Below are 13,802 nucleotides of genomic sequence, written 5' to 3' on the forward strand. Positions count from 1 at the left end.
GCCCGCCCGCCCACGTGCGTGAAGAGGAGCGAAGCTCCAGCAGTCGCGGCGCCCGCGCTTGCCGCCGTGAGTGCCTCACCTCGGAGGTCTGCGGGGGCCGTAACCCGAGCCCCACTGCCACGACCTACATTTGCATAATTCGCGCCCCACTTCTTTCGGACTCAGGGCTGGAGATGCGAGTCGGGCTCCCCTCCGAGGCGTCGTCTTGCCGGTGGTCAGCGCGGGGGCCGCGGGACCGGCCGGAGCGCAGGCGGAGCGGGCTGGCGCACGTGGTAAGAGCGCAGCTTCCTTGCCTTCTTTTTGAAAACGCTACATTGCACCTCCTTGACAGGGGCGAGATACTTACAAGGGGGCTAACCTTGCTACCAGTTCCTTTCTTTCCCCTTTTTAAAAATCTACCATTGGAAAAGGGCGCTCAGTGCGAGAGAGAAACTTTCCCAAATTTTCTCTGGGCGTTTGAAGTCAGAAAGATGGCTGGGCGCTGGATGACAGATTTCGCAGCGGTCTGGGGGAGAAGCGGTGCTTGGGTGGAGGAGAAAGAGCGGATCTCGGCGGCCCGGGGCCTTGACCGCCGCCCGCGGGACCGGCGGGAGCGGGCTTGCTGAGGCGGCGGCCGCTGCAGGTGAGCGGCGGGACAGCCGCCTGCAGCGCCGCGCTTCCTCCACGGCGTGGCGCCGTGGTTGTCGCCCTCGCGGGCCCCCTCGAGGCTGGGGCCGTTCGCGAAGAGGGTGGGCAAGGGCTGGGTCGGGCCTCTAGGCTGCCTGGGAGCTGTGTCCCAGTCACAGCGGCGATGGGGCGGGAGAGGGCCGGGCCCGCGGCGGCGCGCGGAATTTGGGTACTTGGGGGATCACTCTCCTAGGGGACCCTGGCCAGGCGGGTGGTTCCCGGTGAGGGCCGCGGAGCACTGGGAGAAGGGAGCCGTGCACGCAGCAAACCAGAATCCGCTGCTGTGTGGACTTTTCAGAAGTTTTTAAAAATTGCTTTGAAACTAGACAGAGATTTCCATTGGGATCAGTTTTTTTCATTCTTAAAGGGAAAACCTGGGTGGGATGATGAAACTGGAGCTAGCGATGCTGTTTACTGTCACTCAGGACCTCGCTGGGCACATCGAGGTGGCTCGTGGCGAGGAAAAGAGACTGTTTCCCCTGATGGACGTGTTCTGGAGTAGGACTCGGGTGGGAGAGGGACGCACCCCTCGGTTGTGGGAGGGGTCAGGAGCTGCTGCAGTGGCCGGTACTGGCTGAGTGAGGTTGAGTGTCTTCGCGGGCCACCCTGTCCAGAGAGCCCGAGCGCCAGCTCTGACGCCTGGGTACTCGGTTGTCTAGGCGGGCGCACCAACGCGCTGTCAACAGGGAGGTGTGTAGCGTAAGGTGTGCGAGTGGGTGTGTGAAGAAGTCAGCGGGGGCGAGAGTGTGTGTAGCGGAAGTGAGCGTGTCTTAGTGTAAAAGCGTGTGTGTGTGTGTTCGTGTGTGCGCGCGCGCGCGCGCGAGCGAGCGAGCGTGTGGTGGGGCAGGGTGAGTGTCCAAGCTTCCATCTGGACGCCCCCACACAGCCGACCGCCCAGACGCGCCGGGAAGGGCGCCGGCTTAGTGCAGCAGCTGAAGGGGGGCGGGGAGCGGGCGGGCAGAGGAAGGGGGTGTCTCCAGCTGAGGAGTTCTCTCGAAGCTCCCCACACTCATCCTCCTTCTCCTGGGGTCTCCCCCGCCCCCCACCTGCTTCAAGGTGCCCAAAATACTTAAACAAACAAACAACCCCAAACCTGTTCCGTTTTCGCTCCTGTATAAATAGAACAGACTTTCCAAAAAAGCTATACCGCATTCACTCTTATCACCAGCCACTTTCCACCAACTAATTCAGAAAAAAGCAGTCAGCTTCCGTGAATGCATGCAGCTTTTTTTTTTTTTTTCTTTGCTGCCTCGTTTTGCTTGCGGTTTTGAGCTGCCAAGAAAGTGAGTAGGGGTTTGACTGTAGTCTCGGCTTTGCTCGGTTTCTTTCCGAAGTTTTTTTTTTCCGGAATGTCTCCCAAACAAGGGCTGGGGAGGCGGAGCCACCCGCACCGGATCTTCGCCTTTTTTGGAAAGTCCTGGGTAACCGGAATTCCTCCCTCTGAGGGAGGCCGCCCCGCGGCCGCGACCTGCTCGCTTTCTTCCAGGGATCTGAACCCCGCTTGCAGCGCGCCCCCTCCTCGCCCGGCTCAGAGTTCTGGACCCCGGCACAGGCTCGGGCAGCGCACCCCAGACCCGAGTGGACCCTGGCGGGGTAGGAGTCATATGCAAATAGGCCATGTGACGGCAAAAGCCGCCTGGCCCAGCCCTGTTCCTCAGTCCATATATGGGCAGCGACGTCACGGGCATTGAAGGCCTGCCCATAAATACTTAGAGCAACACTTTCCGTCTAACCGAGAGAGCAGCAGCAATTGATTAATAGCTCGGCAAGGGGACACACTGACTGTTATAATAACACTACACCGACAACTCCTGGCTTATCAGCCGGAACATAGGAGAAAGTCAGTGGCAAATAGCCATTTTTCATCTTTTTAAAAAAAACAGCAACTTGTTTGCTAGTTTTATTTCTGTTGGATTTTTTTTTTTTTTTTTTTGGTGGTTGCTTTTAAGTGTGGAGGGCAAAAGGAGATACTTACATAGGTTCAGTCCAATTCCTCTCCAAAACGGCTTCTCTGGCACTCCAGGTAGCGAGGGAGTTGGGTCTCCAGGTTGTGCGAGGAACAAATGATGACTGCCAAGGCCGTAGACAAAATCCCAGTAACTCTCAGTGGTTTTGTGCACCAGCTGTCTGACAACATCTACCCGGTGGAAGACCTCGCCGCCACGTCGGTGACCATCTTCCCTAATGCCGAACTGGGAGGTCCCTTTGACCAGATGAACGGAGTGACCGGAGGTAAGCCGGGGACCCCCCTGTTCGGGCCGATACCCACGCAACTCGGAGGTAGTAGATGGGGTGCGGCGCTTGTGCAGGACTTGGAGGAGAGCGTTGGGGCGCGAGGTGGAGGATGTTGACTGAACTAGCTCTGAAGACTGTAAGGGGGTGCTGGATGAGCTCGCAGAAGCGGGGACCCAGGCGCTGAAGGTGGGCACGTGGGTAGATATCCCAGGTCGCCGGGTAGCCGGCGTGCGTGCGCCGCGGCGTGCGTACCCCCAGGCAGGCGCAGGGATGAGAGTGGAAGAGGTGTCCCATTGGACTTTGGGATTTGGGCTGACCCTTCAGTTATCCGACCTGCCTAACTCCCCTCTCCCGGGTTAAGGGCAAAGTGCCAGGAAACTTCGAGGCTCTGGAGGAGAGCTGCGCTTCTTAAGAGCCAAACCGCGGAGATGCTCCCGGGGAAAGCGTGCGCCTCTCCTTCTCCCGCAGAGCAGACCTGGGGGAATTCTGTGTTGCCAGGGTTGCGACCTAAAAGAGCGTCCTACCTGTTTGCTGCCCGCGTAGTTGAGGGGGTTGCCGAGTTGGCGAGGCAGGGAAGAGGAGAGGAAGGGCGGGCAACAGCGGCAAGCGGTCCCCGGCTGCCAAGGGAGACCCATGGGGCTGCCCGCTCTGCCAGGGACGTCTCCCGCGGCCCCGCGCCTTCCTGGAAGCCCTGCCGCTGGCCTTGGGTTGGCGCAGGGACGTGCGATTGTCAGACCATGACTCCTTCCTTCACAGCACCCAATTCCCACCTGCAGGCTTTGGCTGCTGCAGCGCAGCGGGAGAGGGAGAGTGAACCCGGGATAGGGAGTTGCCTGGAAATCACTGGCCCCTATCCTGGGCTTCCCTTTCTTACCGGCACCTTCTGGACAGTGATGGGGATCTTATCACTTGGATGGTGCCTCCCAGCCATGGGACCTCCAGGCAAAAGAAAGAGAGAGAGAAGTTCCAGGCAGATGGGGAATTTTTAATATTGTTGTTGCTATTATTGGATGTTTTTATTGGGCACTAGAATCACAGATGGCTGTGAGTGTGGGGGGCGTTGTGGAGTAGCTCATCATGCTTTCCTGGAGGTAGTTCTTGAGTCCCAGACTGTTACTGATTGCCACTGAAGGATTTGCGAGCGGCCTCTGTTTCTGGGCTGCAAACTCCCCACCAATTGAACTCCCCCTAGCCCTACAGTGCTAGGACCCTGGGGTTTGGGAGTAGATCCCTGTGAAAGAGACTGAGAAGAAATTCTTGGCTACCTTCTCATTGGTCCACCTCCATTCTTTCTTTCCTTCCCCAGATGGCATGATCAACATTGACATGACTGGAGAGAAGAGGTCCTTGGATCTCCCATATCCCAGCAGCTTTGCTCCTGTCTCTGCACCCAGAAACCAGACCTTCACTTACATGGGCAAGTTCTCCATTGACCCCCAGTACCCTGGTGCCAGCTGCTACCCAGAAGGCATCATTAATATTGTGAGCGCAGGCATCTTGCAAGGGGTCACCTCTCCAGCTTCAACCACAGCCTCATCCAGCGTCACCTCTGCTTCCCCCAATCCACTGGCTACGGGACCCCTGGGTGTGTGCACCATGTCTCAGACCCAGACTGACTTGGACCATCTCTACTCTCCGCCGCCACCTCCTCCTTATTCGGGCTGTGCAGGAGACCTCTACCAAGACCCTGCAGCGTTCCTGTCAGCAGCCACGACCTCCACCTCCTCCTCTCTGGCCTACCCACCACCTCCTTCCTATCCATCCCCCAAGCCAGCCACGGACCCAGGTCTCTTTCCCATGATCCCAGACTATCCTGGATTTTTCCCATCACAGTGCCAGAGAGACCTACATGGTGCAGCTGGCCCAGACCGCAAGCCCTTTCCTTGCCCTCTGGACTCCCTGAGAGTCCCCCCTCCGCTCACTCCACTCTCCACCATCCGCAACTTTACACTGGGGGGCCCCAGTGCTGGGGCAACAGGGCCAGGGGCCAGTGGAGGCAGCGAGGGACCTCGACTGCCTAGTGGCAGCTCAGCAGCGGCCGCGGCCTATAACCCACACCACCTGCCACTGCGGCCCATTCTAAGGCCTCGCAAGTACCCCAATAGGCCCAGCAAGACCCCAGTGCATGAGAGGCCTTACCCATGCCCAGCAGAAGGCTGTGACCGGCGCTTCTCCCGCTCTGATGAGCTGACACGGCACATCCGAATCCACACAGGGCACAAGCCCTTCCAGTGTCGGATTTGCATGCGCAACTTCAGCCGCAGTGACCACCTCACCACCCACATCCGCACCCACACCGGCGAGAAGCCCTTTGCCTGTGACTACTGTGGCCGCAAGTTTGCCCGGAGTGATGAGAGGAAGCGTCACACCAAAATCCATTTGAGACAGAAGGAGCGTAAAAGTAGTGCCCCCTCGTCTTCCATGCCAGCTGCCTCTGCAGCTTCCTGCACTGGGGGCACTCAGGCTGGGGGGCCCCTTTGCAGCAGCAACAGCAGTTCTATTGGTGGAGGGCCCCTTGCCCCTTGCTCCTCTCGGACCCGGACACCTTGAGATGAGACTCAGGTTGCTATAACAGCGCCTTTGAGGCCCTTCGTCTACTCTTCCACTAGAGCTGCACGACAAACACTACCACCCTTTCCTGCCACTCCCTCCCTCCCTCCCTTGGGCAAAGGACTTTAGTGGAGCCCAGCACTGCCCCTCCACCTCTCCCCCCCACCCCATTTAGAAACAGGTCCTTCCTAAAACTTAGCCTGCTTTAGGCTCTCTTGGGTGAGCTGACTATCACCCTAAGGCAGTGGGGAGGCTTACAAGGGGGTTGCATGGGGCCCCTGGCCTAGGGGGCTGAGATCTGACCCTTATTTAAGGCTCATTTGACTAGGTTTTGCTTCCCCTCACCCCTCTGATTTTGCCTGGTTACAGGTTTTTGGCTCTGGATGTCAGAGTTGATCCGAGACTTTTTCTACAGTAGGTTTGGGAGATGCTGATTCCTTCAGGTGGACAGCAAAAAGACAGAAGCGAAACTGATGTGCACTTTATGTCTTGGGACTGATTTGGGGGATGCTGTACAAGTGAAGCATGGCCTTTATGCTGCATTCTGTGGCCCTAGAACAGTGAGTCAAAGCTTATCTAGTCGTCTCAGCCCTTTCAGCAATATGTATTATAAACTCAGAGAACAGAAGTGCAATGTGATGGGAGGGACATAGCAATATCTGCTCCTTTTTGAATTGTTTGAAAAACGTTAAGACTATTTTTTCAGTGTATATCAACTCAGATATTGTGTATTTTTGATGTGCACTGTTCTCCAAGTTCTGAACCTTTGGGAAAAAAAGTAAAGCGTTTATGATTTCTTGAAATGTCAGAGGTTAACTTATTTAAAAGGGATGTACATAGATTCTCTGAAACTTGGATGCATGCAATTGTGTCAGAAGTGTCCTTTGGTGCCTTGTGTGATGTAGACAATGTTACAGGGTCTGCATGTAAATGGGTTGCCTTACTATGGAAGAAAAATCACTCCCTGGGTTTAGTATGGCTGTATATTTCTGCCTATTAATATTTGGACTTTTTTTTAGAAAGTATATTTTTGTATGCTGTTTTGTGACTTAAAGTGTTACCTTTGTAGTCAAATTGCTGATAAGAATGTACATAATGTTACTGGAGCTGAATTGTTTGGTTATTAGCTCTTAATAGTTGTGAAAATAAAAATGATTTATTCTAACGCAAAACCACTAACTGAAGTTCAGATAATGGATGGTTTATGGCTATAGTGTAAATAAATACTTTTCAACAATATTTTGCTGCAAAAATCATTTATGAAAAATGTACTGAGTGGGAATTCAGTGGTTATACAAAAACAATTCAGTGGAACGGCTAAACAACAGCACCTAGCACCAGTGGGTTTTCTTGCTTGGAGCCAGCCAGGATACCCAAATTTTCTTTGCTAGCCTTCTTACCCCAAAGCAATCTCCATTCATAATCAAACACTAGTGTTCCAGGGATTTCCCCCATGCATTAGTGTAAAAGTGGGGAGGCGTTGTTTTGACTCATTGTTCCGTCCTCTAGAACAGCCTATAGCTTTTCTCCGCTCCTGAGTGGGCTCCGGAAAATAAATAACTTACAAACAAGTGCCCACTCGGAGATTACACATTTGTGGCTGCTTTCAGAAACCTGACCAGGGCTACGAACTCAGAGAAGATGTGGCTTTGTGGAAAGTGTGGTGGTGGCGTGGTCAAGCTGGAAATGACTTTCAGGTTCCAGGATTAGTCTCATGACCACAGAAAACTTTTTGAAAATTGCTATTACACCTTCAGATCAAAGATGCTCTGAGACACCGCTGATGACAGCATTAACGGGTTGTCAAAGGAATTACCCCGGATTCATTTCTCTCTAGGCTTCACTCACCCATTGATTACCCCTACTTGGAAGGATCATTTATTTACCACAAGCTTATTAGGTCTAGAAAATATTAGAAGATCTAGTTCGTTAAATTAGTGTGCATGAGCCTAAGGACAATGAAAGACAATTTCAATAGGCAAATCTTGTTCTCCATGGTCCTGGATAATGGTTTGTTCGCTAAGGTTTATTCTACTGCAAGTCTTTTGAAATGATTTTAAAATATAAATTCACTAAGTGTTTATCCACCTATCATACAAAGAAAAAGGTTTCGTAACTTATCCTGACTCTAAAACTGGTCCTAAATATTTGAGTTCACCCACTGCTTCTGGATGATTATAGGCTAAAATATTGTAGTACCCTCTGCTGAGCTGTCATTGAAAAACCCTTCTCATCTGTCCTTTGTCACTTTTAGGACTTCCTCACACCTAGCGGATGATTAATGACAGCAGCAGAGTTACCTCTGTACTTTTACCCTGGCCAGTTCCAGAATGTGAGAACTAACTTATGAGGTTCACTAACACAGTTTTTATTTCCTCTATTTCAAATATGCAGAGTGTCTTTTTCTGGAACTACTAAAGACCAAGTCTCAATTTCAGTGACAGATTTGTTCTAGAGACTGGTAGTTATTCCATTAAATTCCTGTTTCCTAGCTTGTCAGAATATTATCCTCGCTGGGGCCAATTTTGTTAAAATATACGAAACAATACTACAGCTTGGTAATTACATATTTTTAGTGAATACTTCTGTCCTATTGAAATTTAAAATATAACTGAATTTTGTTTATATATATATATATATATATATATATAATTTAGATTTCACAGCACCTTTAATCAAGATGTAAACAAGCCTCCAAAAGCTATTTTTGAAAGTGAGACTGAATACAGACTATAGTCAAAATTAATTATATAATCACTTCAACTCTGATACATGGGCTTGGTGAAGTGGTATAATATCAACCTTGTGGCTTTCACTGCTTGATTTCATTGTTAGGTCAATCGTTAATCATTTTGCTTGAAACATTTCAGGTGCTTTTTAAGGCTTTTTTCTTTTTTCTTTTTCTTTTTAACTTTGCTCAAGAAATAAAGCATAAAGCAAAATCTGCTTTCTTATATGTGATATGCTTTATCTCATCATTGTTAATAGGCATTTTTATTAAAAGTAAACTTCGGGTGAATAATTCCTTAAAGATTGTAACCCATCTGCAGTGATTCAATATACATTAAAAACAGGCTTGTTCAACCTAATTAAGGTTTTGTTATTGTTCATAAACCAGGAGATTTGTTTCAATATCCTAAATGATGATGAAATTTAGGAAAATTGGTATATATTAAAAGTGCCCACAGTGACAGTAAGAGTTCAGTCCAGTATCGGGGTGGGCAATACAGATGCCGACAAGGCTTCCAGTGCAAACTACAGTTAAACTCCACAGAAAAAGAAAAAAAAAATCTAGTCTAAAATTTCTTACCTTCACAGATGAAAGTAGTTTTGTTTTCTGGAATAAGTTTATTTTCCTTAAGTTAAATATAAAAGTTTATTCTGTTATCGCAAAATAGTATGATTAGACAGTAAATAGTTTTGGGTGTGTCTACAATTCAACTATTTCAAAATATACTCTCAAGGAAATAATTATTAGACTGAAGGTAATATTATTACTTGAACTTTAGATTCTGCAGAAGGTAACTCAATATAGATACACAGTAGAGACCATGAACCTTTAACAGTAATTAAAATGTAGACATCTTAGCAAGTAATACTTTCGTTTTCCATTTTGCAAGAAGATTTACCTCTAAGCACTTCCAAACATGCCTTTATTTCCCATAAATACACTGATTTATCCCCAGAAATGTAAATAAATATCCCTGGAACTTAAGATTCGGTATTTATATGGGGCTCAGCAATGTTTTTCTTCTTTTTGACAGTAGACACCACTGAAAGGAGCAGTGGTTTCAGCTTCTTTTTGGAACCTTCAGTACTGATTTCAGACCAGGACAGTTGTAGCAGTGGCTCTGTCCTCAGGGTAGAGTTGAATAGCAATGGGCAGGAAGCCCTGAATTAAAGATATATTGCTCTTTTTAGATTCAAAGTCACCGGAATAGATGAATGATGACAACGTCCTCCTGAGATGCCAAGACTGAGGAAGCTACAAAGGGACTGTGCAAAAGGACTAGAAGGTATGATTTTGGAAGAAGTTAAGGGCTATTCAAGTTAAAATGTTGGAGAACCCACTCCTGTTGACAAAACATGTAAAAAATAGGCCCACCATTTTCATTCATAAACAGCAGTTGGTGTACACGCAATCCATGTAAATCAGGCTTACTAAAAATCAATTCTTATAAAGTAGTAGGTAGGTACACAACACTCTCCATTGATGTAATCCTCATGATATACCAGAGAATTAAAAAGTTTTCAGACAGACAACTTCTCATCCACAGAGGCAATTATTGCATTTGTTATTCAGTAGGAAAGTGATTAGTAGTACTGTGCTCATTAGTCTTTTGTAGGGGAAGACAATTTTTTTTCCCACAGTTGTTAATAAAACAAAGTCTATATTGCAGGAATATATAGAAACACAATAGCAGCACAAGTCAGTCATGACTAACAGTTTCAGCAGAGGTGCAAGGGTTGCTGCACCGTATTTTGTTTGTGATAAGAACATTTTTCCCAAAACAGTTCACTAAAAAACAAGTTACATTTTGTTTTCACCATTAACTAACATTTCTTACTCAGCCAAAAGTTTCACTGTTCTTACTAAACTAAAAATATCATATTGCTGTTTCAGCTTGCAAATTTTTCAATTATTCATTTGAAAAGCACCTTTTTTTCATTCAACTTGCGTGTACTTGAGAACTTTTCATGATAAAGTTTTGAATATCAACCCCTCCTATATTACTGTCCTATTGCTAGAATTCTTGTAGGTTAAATGTACTCTAGATTGTATTATTACACATCACTATCAACAATCTTTTTAATTAATCGACCTTTTTGCTACAATATAATTCAAAAACAGGTAGGTATATGATAAGCATACATATTCATTGCTGTATGAAAAGAATCCACACTATGAATTTTTCTAGGAAAATCATCATTTGCACATTAAAATTCATTTTTCAAGCTGAAGGGCATGAGGAATGCTTCAAACTGCTCTCAAGGTATAATAGAACACACCAAAATGTGAAGCTAACATAAAAGTTTGAGCAACCTGGAAGAAATGCTAGGCATTATGACTTTGTCAGATTTTACAACATAGTGGTAATGTCAGGTTGAATAAGCCTCTTTTGGTTAAATAGTCATCAAAAATTTACTTTTACATTCTATTTTTAAAAATTGGAAATAAATATTCCTTTGCTGTGTGCTCTGCAACCTGGTGAGCGTACAAGAGGCAAAAGTATGCTGTTTTTTTAAAGGGTCAACACTTTCCACCAATAGCAAATTTCTCTTTATTATAGAAAACAGAACTTCACTGCCACATGGGGAAGTCAATCAAAAGGGCTTAGATGACAGCTGGGCAAATTTTAATGTTTATTTCTAGTTTGTTTTTATTAGGTTTTGTGAAAAGGATTCCTATAAATAGAAAACAGGGGAAACAGTGCTCTATGGTTCCAAGCAAATGGTATCAATACATGTGTAAACAAGGTAAAGTCGATCATTCAATTAAAAGGACAAAAATAAAACTAGTCATAGCACAACTGCTCAGTTCAGAGAATGGGAGTGGCCTCAGTGTTTGTCCCACGTTCTGGTGCCCTAAAATGGCCAGTAGTATCGATAATTCTCAATTCTCAAGGGCTGATCACCTGTGTCTTCTCTTTCTTCCTACAGAAAACCACACCAGGTGAAGCTAGCACTGGTTCTGTCCTGTTTGAGAGAGAAGATTCTAAGAACACTGCTACCAACAACACAGCTGGAATCAGCAGCCCTCTGGAATATTAGAGCATCTAAGAGAATGGGAAACAGTCATCAACAATATTTTTCTCTACTTTCGCCAAAAAATACTATAAGTTAAAACGGGGGATGAAGTTCAAAAGCTGGCCAGGGGTGTTTTACATTCAGTTGTTTGGAAGCATACTGATTCAGCTCTTCTGAATCTTCTGATTAAAAAAAAAATACAGAGGTACCCTATCACCTCTTAAAAGTACAGTAAGAAAAAAAAAACTCACTTGAGGGTAATATAACTTTTGCATTAAAGGTGAATCTACAGCAAGAAATCTGATCTGGACACTCATGGGGAAGATAAGCTCAAAGTTAACTATTTACCACTGAGATATGGAGGTGCTGAATCACTTAGTAGATGCTGCCAGAATAAACCAGATGTGGCTTATTGGGCAAGGGGAGGAAAAAAAAAACATCTTTTCCTCTACATGCATAGTTAGTTATGTTTTGGGGGTAATCCTCCAACTAACAAAAATGATTTAACTTTCACAAGGAATTAATTAGACAGGACAGCTCATCTGAAACATTAGCTCATTTCTTTAAGACTATTACCAGTGACTTAAAGTAAAAACAATTCAAACCACTGGACCATGCACAGTCAATAACTTAAAACTAACAATAAGGAGTAAAAGGGCTTAAGGACAAAGGTGGGGGCGAGGGGAGGGGAGAACCCCTATTTACCCAAGAACGAGGAGTAGGAGGTTGTAGAAAATCATTTAGGGTACTTTGTATAGGAGAAGGAACAGAGGGACGAGTATTTTCATTATGGCTTTAGGAAGGAAGCGCTTCAGATAGTTCCCCCCATCCACCCCGCCCCCACCCCAATCAAAACCCCGGTGGCAGTGACAGCCAGGAAACAACCTGGCCTATTTGCCTCCCCCGCCCCGTAACCGTGCCTGGTGTCTGCAGTACAGTCGCCCGAGCTTCCCAGGGCTCCCCAGGAAGCGCCAACTGCCCACACCAGTAGATCCGATGCCAGAGCCTGGGGGTAGGGAAGAGAGCCCTTTTGGTGGGTTGCAGACAGTCAGGCCATCTCAGAAGGGCACGCTCGGGACGCAGCGGCTTCAAGGGACGACCTTGGGACCTGGATAGGGCTCCCCTTCGCACCAGAAGTCATCGGCCTGCGGGGTCTCCAGGAGCCACACTTCTCGGGGCAGGTCACAGGCTGAGCCTGATGCCTCTTTGGGCCTGACGGGCTCCAACACCCGGTAATAATGGCAGTCACGGCCGTCGTCTGGGTCGTAGGGCGGGGCCAGGATGTCCAGGAAGGCGGCAGGTCCGTCCACGGCGTCGATCTGGTGCAGGTTGTCCCGGTGCGGCGTGAGCACACAGGGGCCGCTGGCCTCGGTGTACTCCGCCCGGGAGCGCAGCACGCCCGGCCGCAGAGCGTCTCGCTCTCGGGCAAGCAGAGGCGGCTCAAACTGCTGCTCTGGTGGCGGGGCCCGTGGCTGTTGCCCGCTGTCCGCTTCTAGCTTGTCCATGCAGCTGATGCGCACGGTGCCATAGAGCACCTTGAGCATGCCATGCATGCCCGGGTGGTCGTGCAGCGGGATGGACGTGCCGCTCTTGAGCAGGAACACACCCAAGCTGAAGCCGTTCGTCTCATAGATGTGCATGTAGGTGACCGGGGGCAGGTTGGGCGGCAGCGGCTGCAGCGTGGCTTTGCGTGGGGCTATGTTCAGGTCTTCGGCGCGGACTTGGGTTAGCAGGCCCTTCAACTTGCTCAGATTCTCTGGGAAGCCCTGCGGCATCGGCGCCTCCGGGCCTGGCGCCGCGCCGCGGTCGGAAGAGCTGCGGCCGCCCCCGCTGCCCCGGAAGGTGAGGCACGCCTGGCGGGCGATCCGCTGGATGAGGGAGGCCATGTTGTCTCGGGGCATGCTCAGCTGTTCCTCTGCACGCTGAGACCGGGTCCCTCCGCCCCCTGTTTTCTTCCTCCCCTTTTGGTCACCGGCGGCCGCCACGGCTGCCAGCAGCCTCGAGCGAGGCAGGAGGCCCCGCAAATACCCGCTGGTCGGGCGCGCGGCACCGCCGCAGCCAACCTCAGCAAGCACGCGCGCACAACGGCCTGGAGCGCCCGCCTCGCGCCCCCTCGGAGCGCGCACGCGCACGGCCCACAACCCGCACTCACGCTCCGGGAGCAGGTAGCTGGAGCGCGGACACTGGCAGGCTTTGCCTTACGCCCGCCGCTCCATTCATGCGGCCAGCACCTAGGACGGTGGCCGGGAGCTGTGGGGCACCTGCATAGCATGCTGGGACTTGTAGTCTGGCATGCCTTTTAGCTCTGCAAGAGTTTCCGTTGTTAGCTGCAAAGGGGAAAGAGAGTAGAGCTGTTGGTTATACAACCACTTTCCTTAGGCTTCCTAGGTATTTGCTTGGTTGTAAAAAAAATCAAAGTGAGTTGAGGCGTAAGAGAAATAGCCATTTAACTACAACTCCCAGCATGCTCAGGAGGCTGAGGACGCACTTCCGGCAGCTGTTTCGTGATGTGTTGGAGGCTCTTGGCCATCACAAGGAACAGGGCAAGAGGGTCGTTAACCTTCTGGCGCCGCTCAGGCCTGGTCAGCCATCCAGTCTCCTTC

General features: G+C 49.1%; 2 protein-coding genes across 3 annotated transcripts; one reads left to right on the forward strand and one right to left on the reverse strand.

Moving 5' to 3' along the window:
• Positions 1–162: 162 nt before the first annotated feature.
• EGR2 (early growth response 2) lies at positions 163–6,690 on the forward strand. Of its 2 annotated transcripts, none has more exons than XM_012723940.1 (3): positions 163–272; positions 2,790–2,898; positions 4,208–6,684. In XM_012723940.1, exons 1-3 carry the CDS (start codon positions 174–176, stop codon positions 5,449–5,451), a joined length of 1,452 nt encoding a protein of 483 aa, XP_012579394.1. In that variant the 5' UTR covers positions 163–173; the 3' UTR covers positions 5,452–6,684. The 2 variants fall into 2 exon arrangements, with proteins under 2 accessions (XP_012579394.1, XP_004680920.1); XM_004680863.2 differs by lacking the exon at positions 163–272 and adding an exon at positions 2,399–2,689 and having other exon boundaries at positions 4,208–6,690.
• Positions 6,691–10,791: 4,101 nt separating this feature from the next.
• Positions 10,792–13,400, reverse strand: ADO (2-aminoethanethiol (cysteamine) dioxygenase). Its single transcript, XM_012723810.1, has one exon. It carries the CDS (start codon positions 13,098–13,100, stop codon positions 12,288–12,290), a length of 813 nt encoding a protein of 270 aa, XP_012579264.1. The 5' UTR covers positions 13,101–13,400; the 3' UTR covers positions 10,792–12,287.
• Positions 13,401–13,802: the final 402 nt, after the last annotated feature.

Source organism: Condylura cristata, unplaced genomic scaffold (assembly GCF_000260355.1).
Source record: "Condylura cristata isolate star-nosed mole 26May11 unplaced genomic scaffold, ConCri1.0 scaffold00011, whole genome shotgun sequence".
Classification (NCBI taxonomy): domain Eukaryota; kingdom Metazoa; phylum Chordata; class Mammalia; order Eulipotyphla; family Talpidae; genus Condylura; species Condylura cristata.

Bases quoted from the DNA above. Each gene is read 5' to 3' on its own strand.
- EGR2 (XM_012723940.1), top strand. From the start codon at position 174: ATGCGAGTCGGGCTCCCCTCCGAGGCGTCGTCTTGCCGGTGGTCAGCG. The intron at 273-2,789 runs GTAAGAGCGCAG...TTTGTGCACCAG, and splicing joins GGAGCGGGCTGGCGCACGTG to CTGTCTGACAACATCTACCC. The intron at 2,899-4,207 runs GTAAGCCGGGGA...TTCCTTCCCCAG, and splicing joins GATGAACGGAGTGACCGGAG to ATGGCATGATCAACATTGAC.
- ADO (XM_012723810.1), bottom strand. From the start codon at position 13,100: ATGCCCCGAGACAACATGGCCTCCCTCATCCAGCGGATCGCCCGCCAG.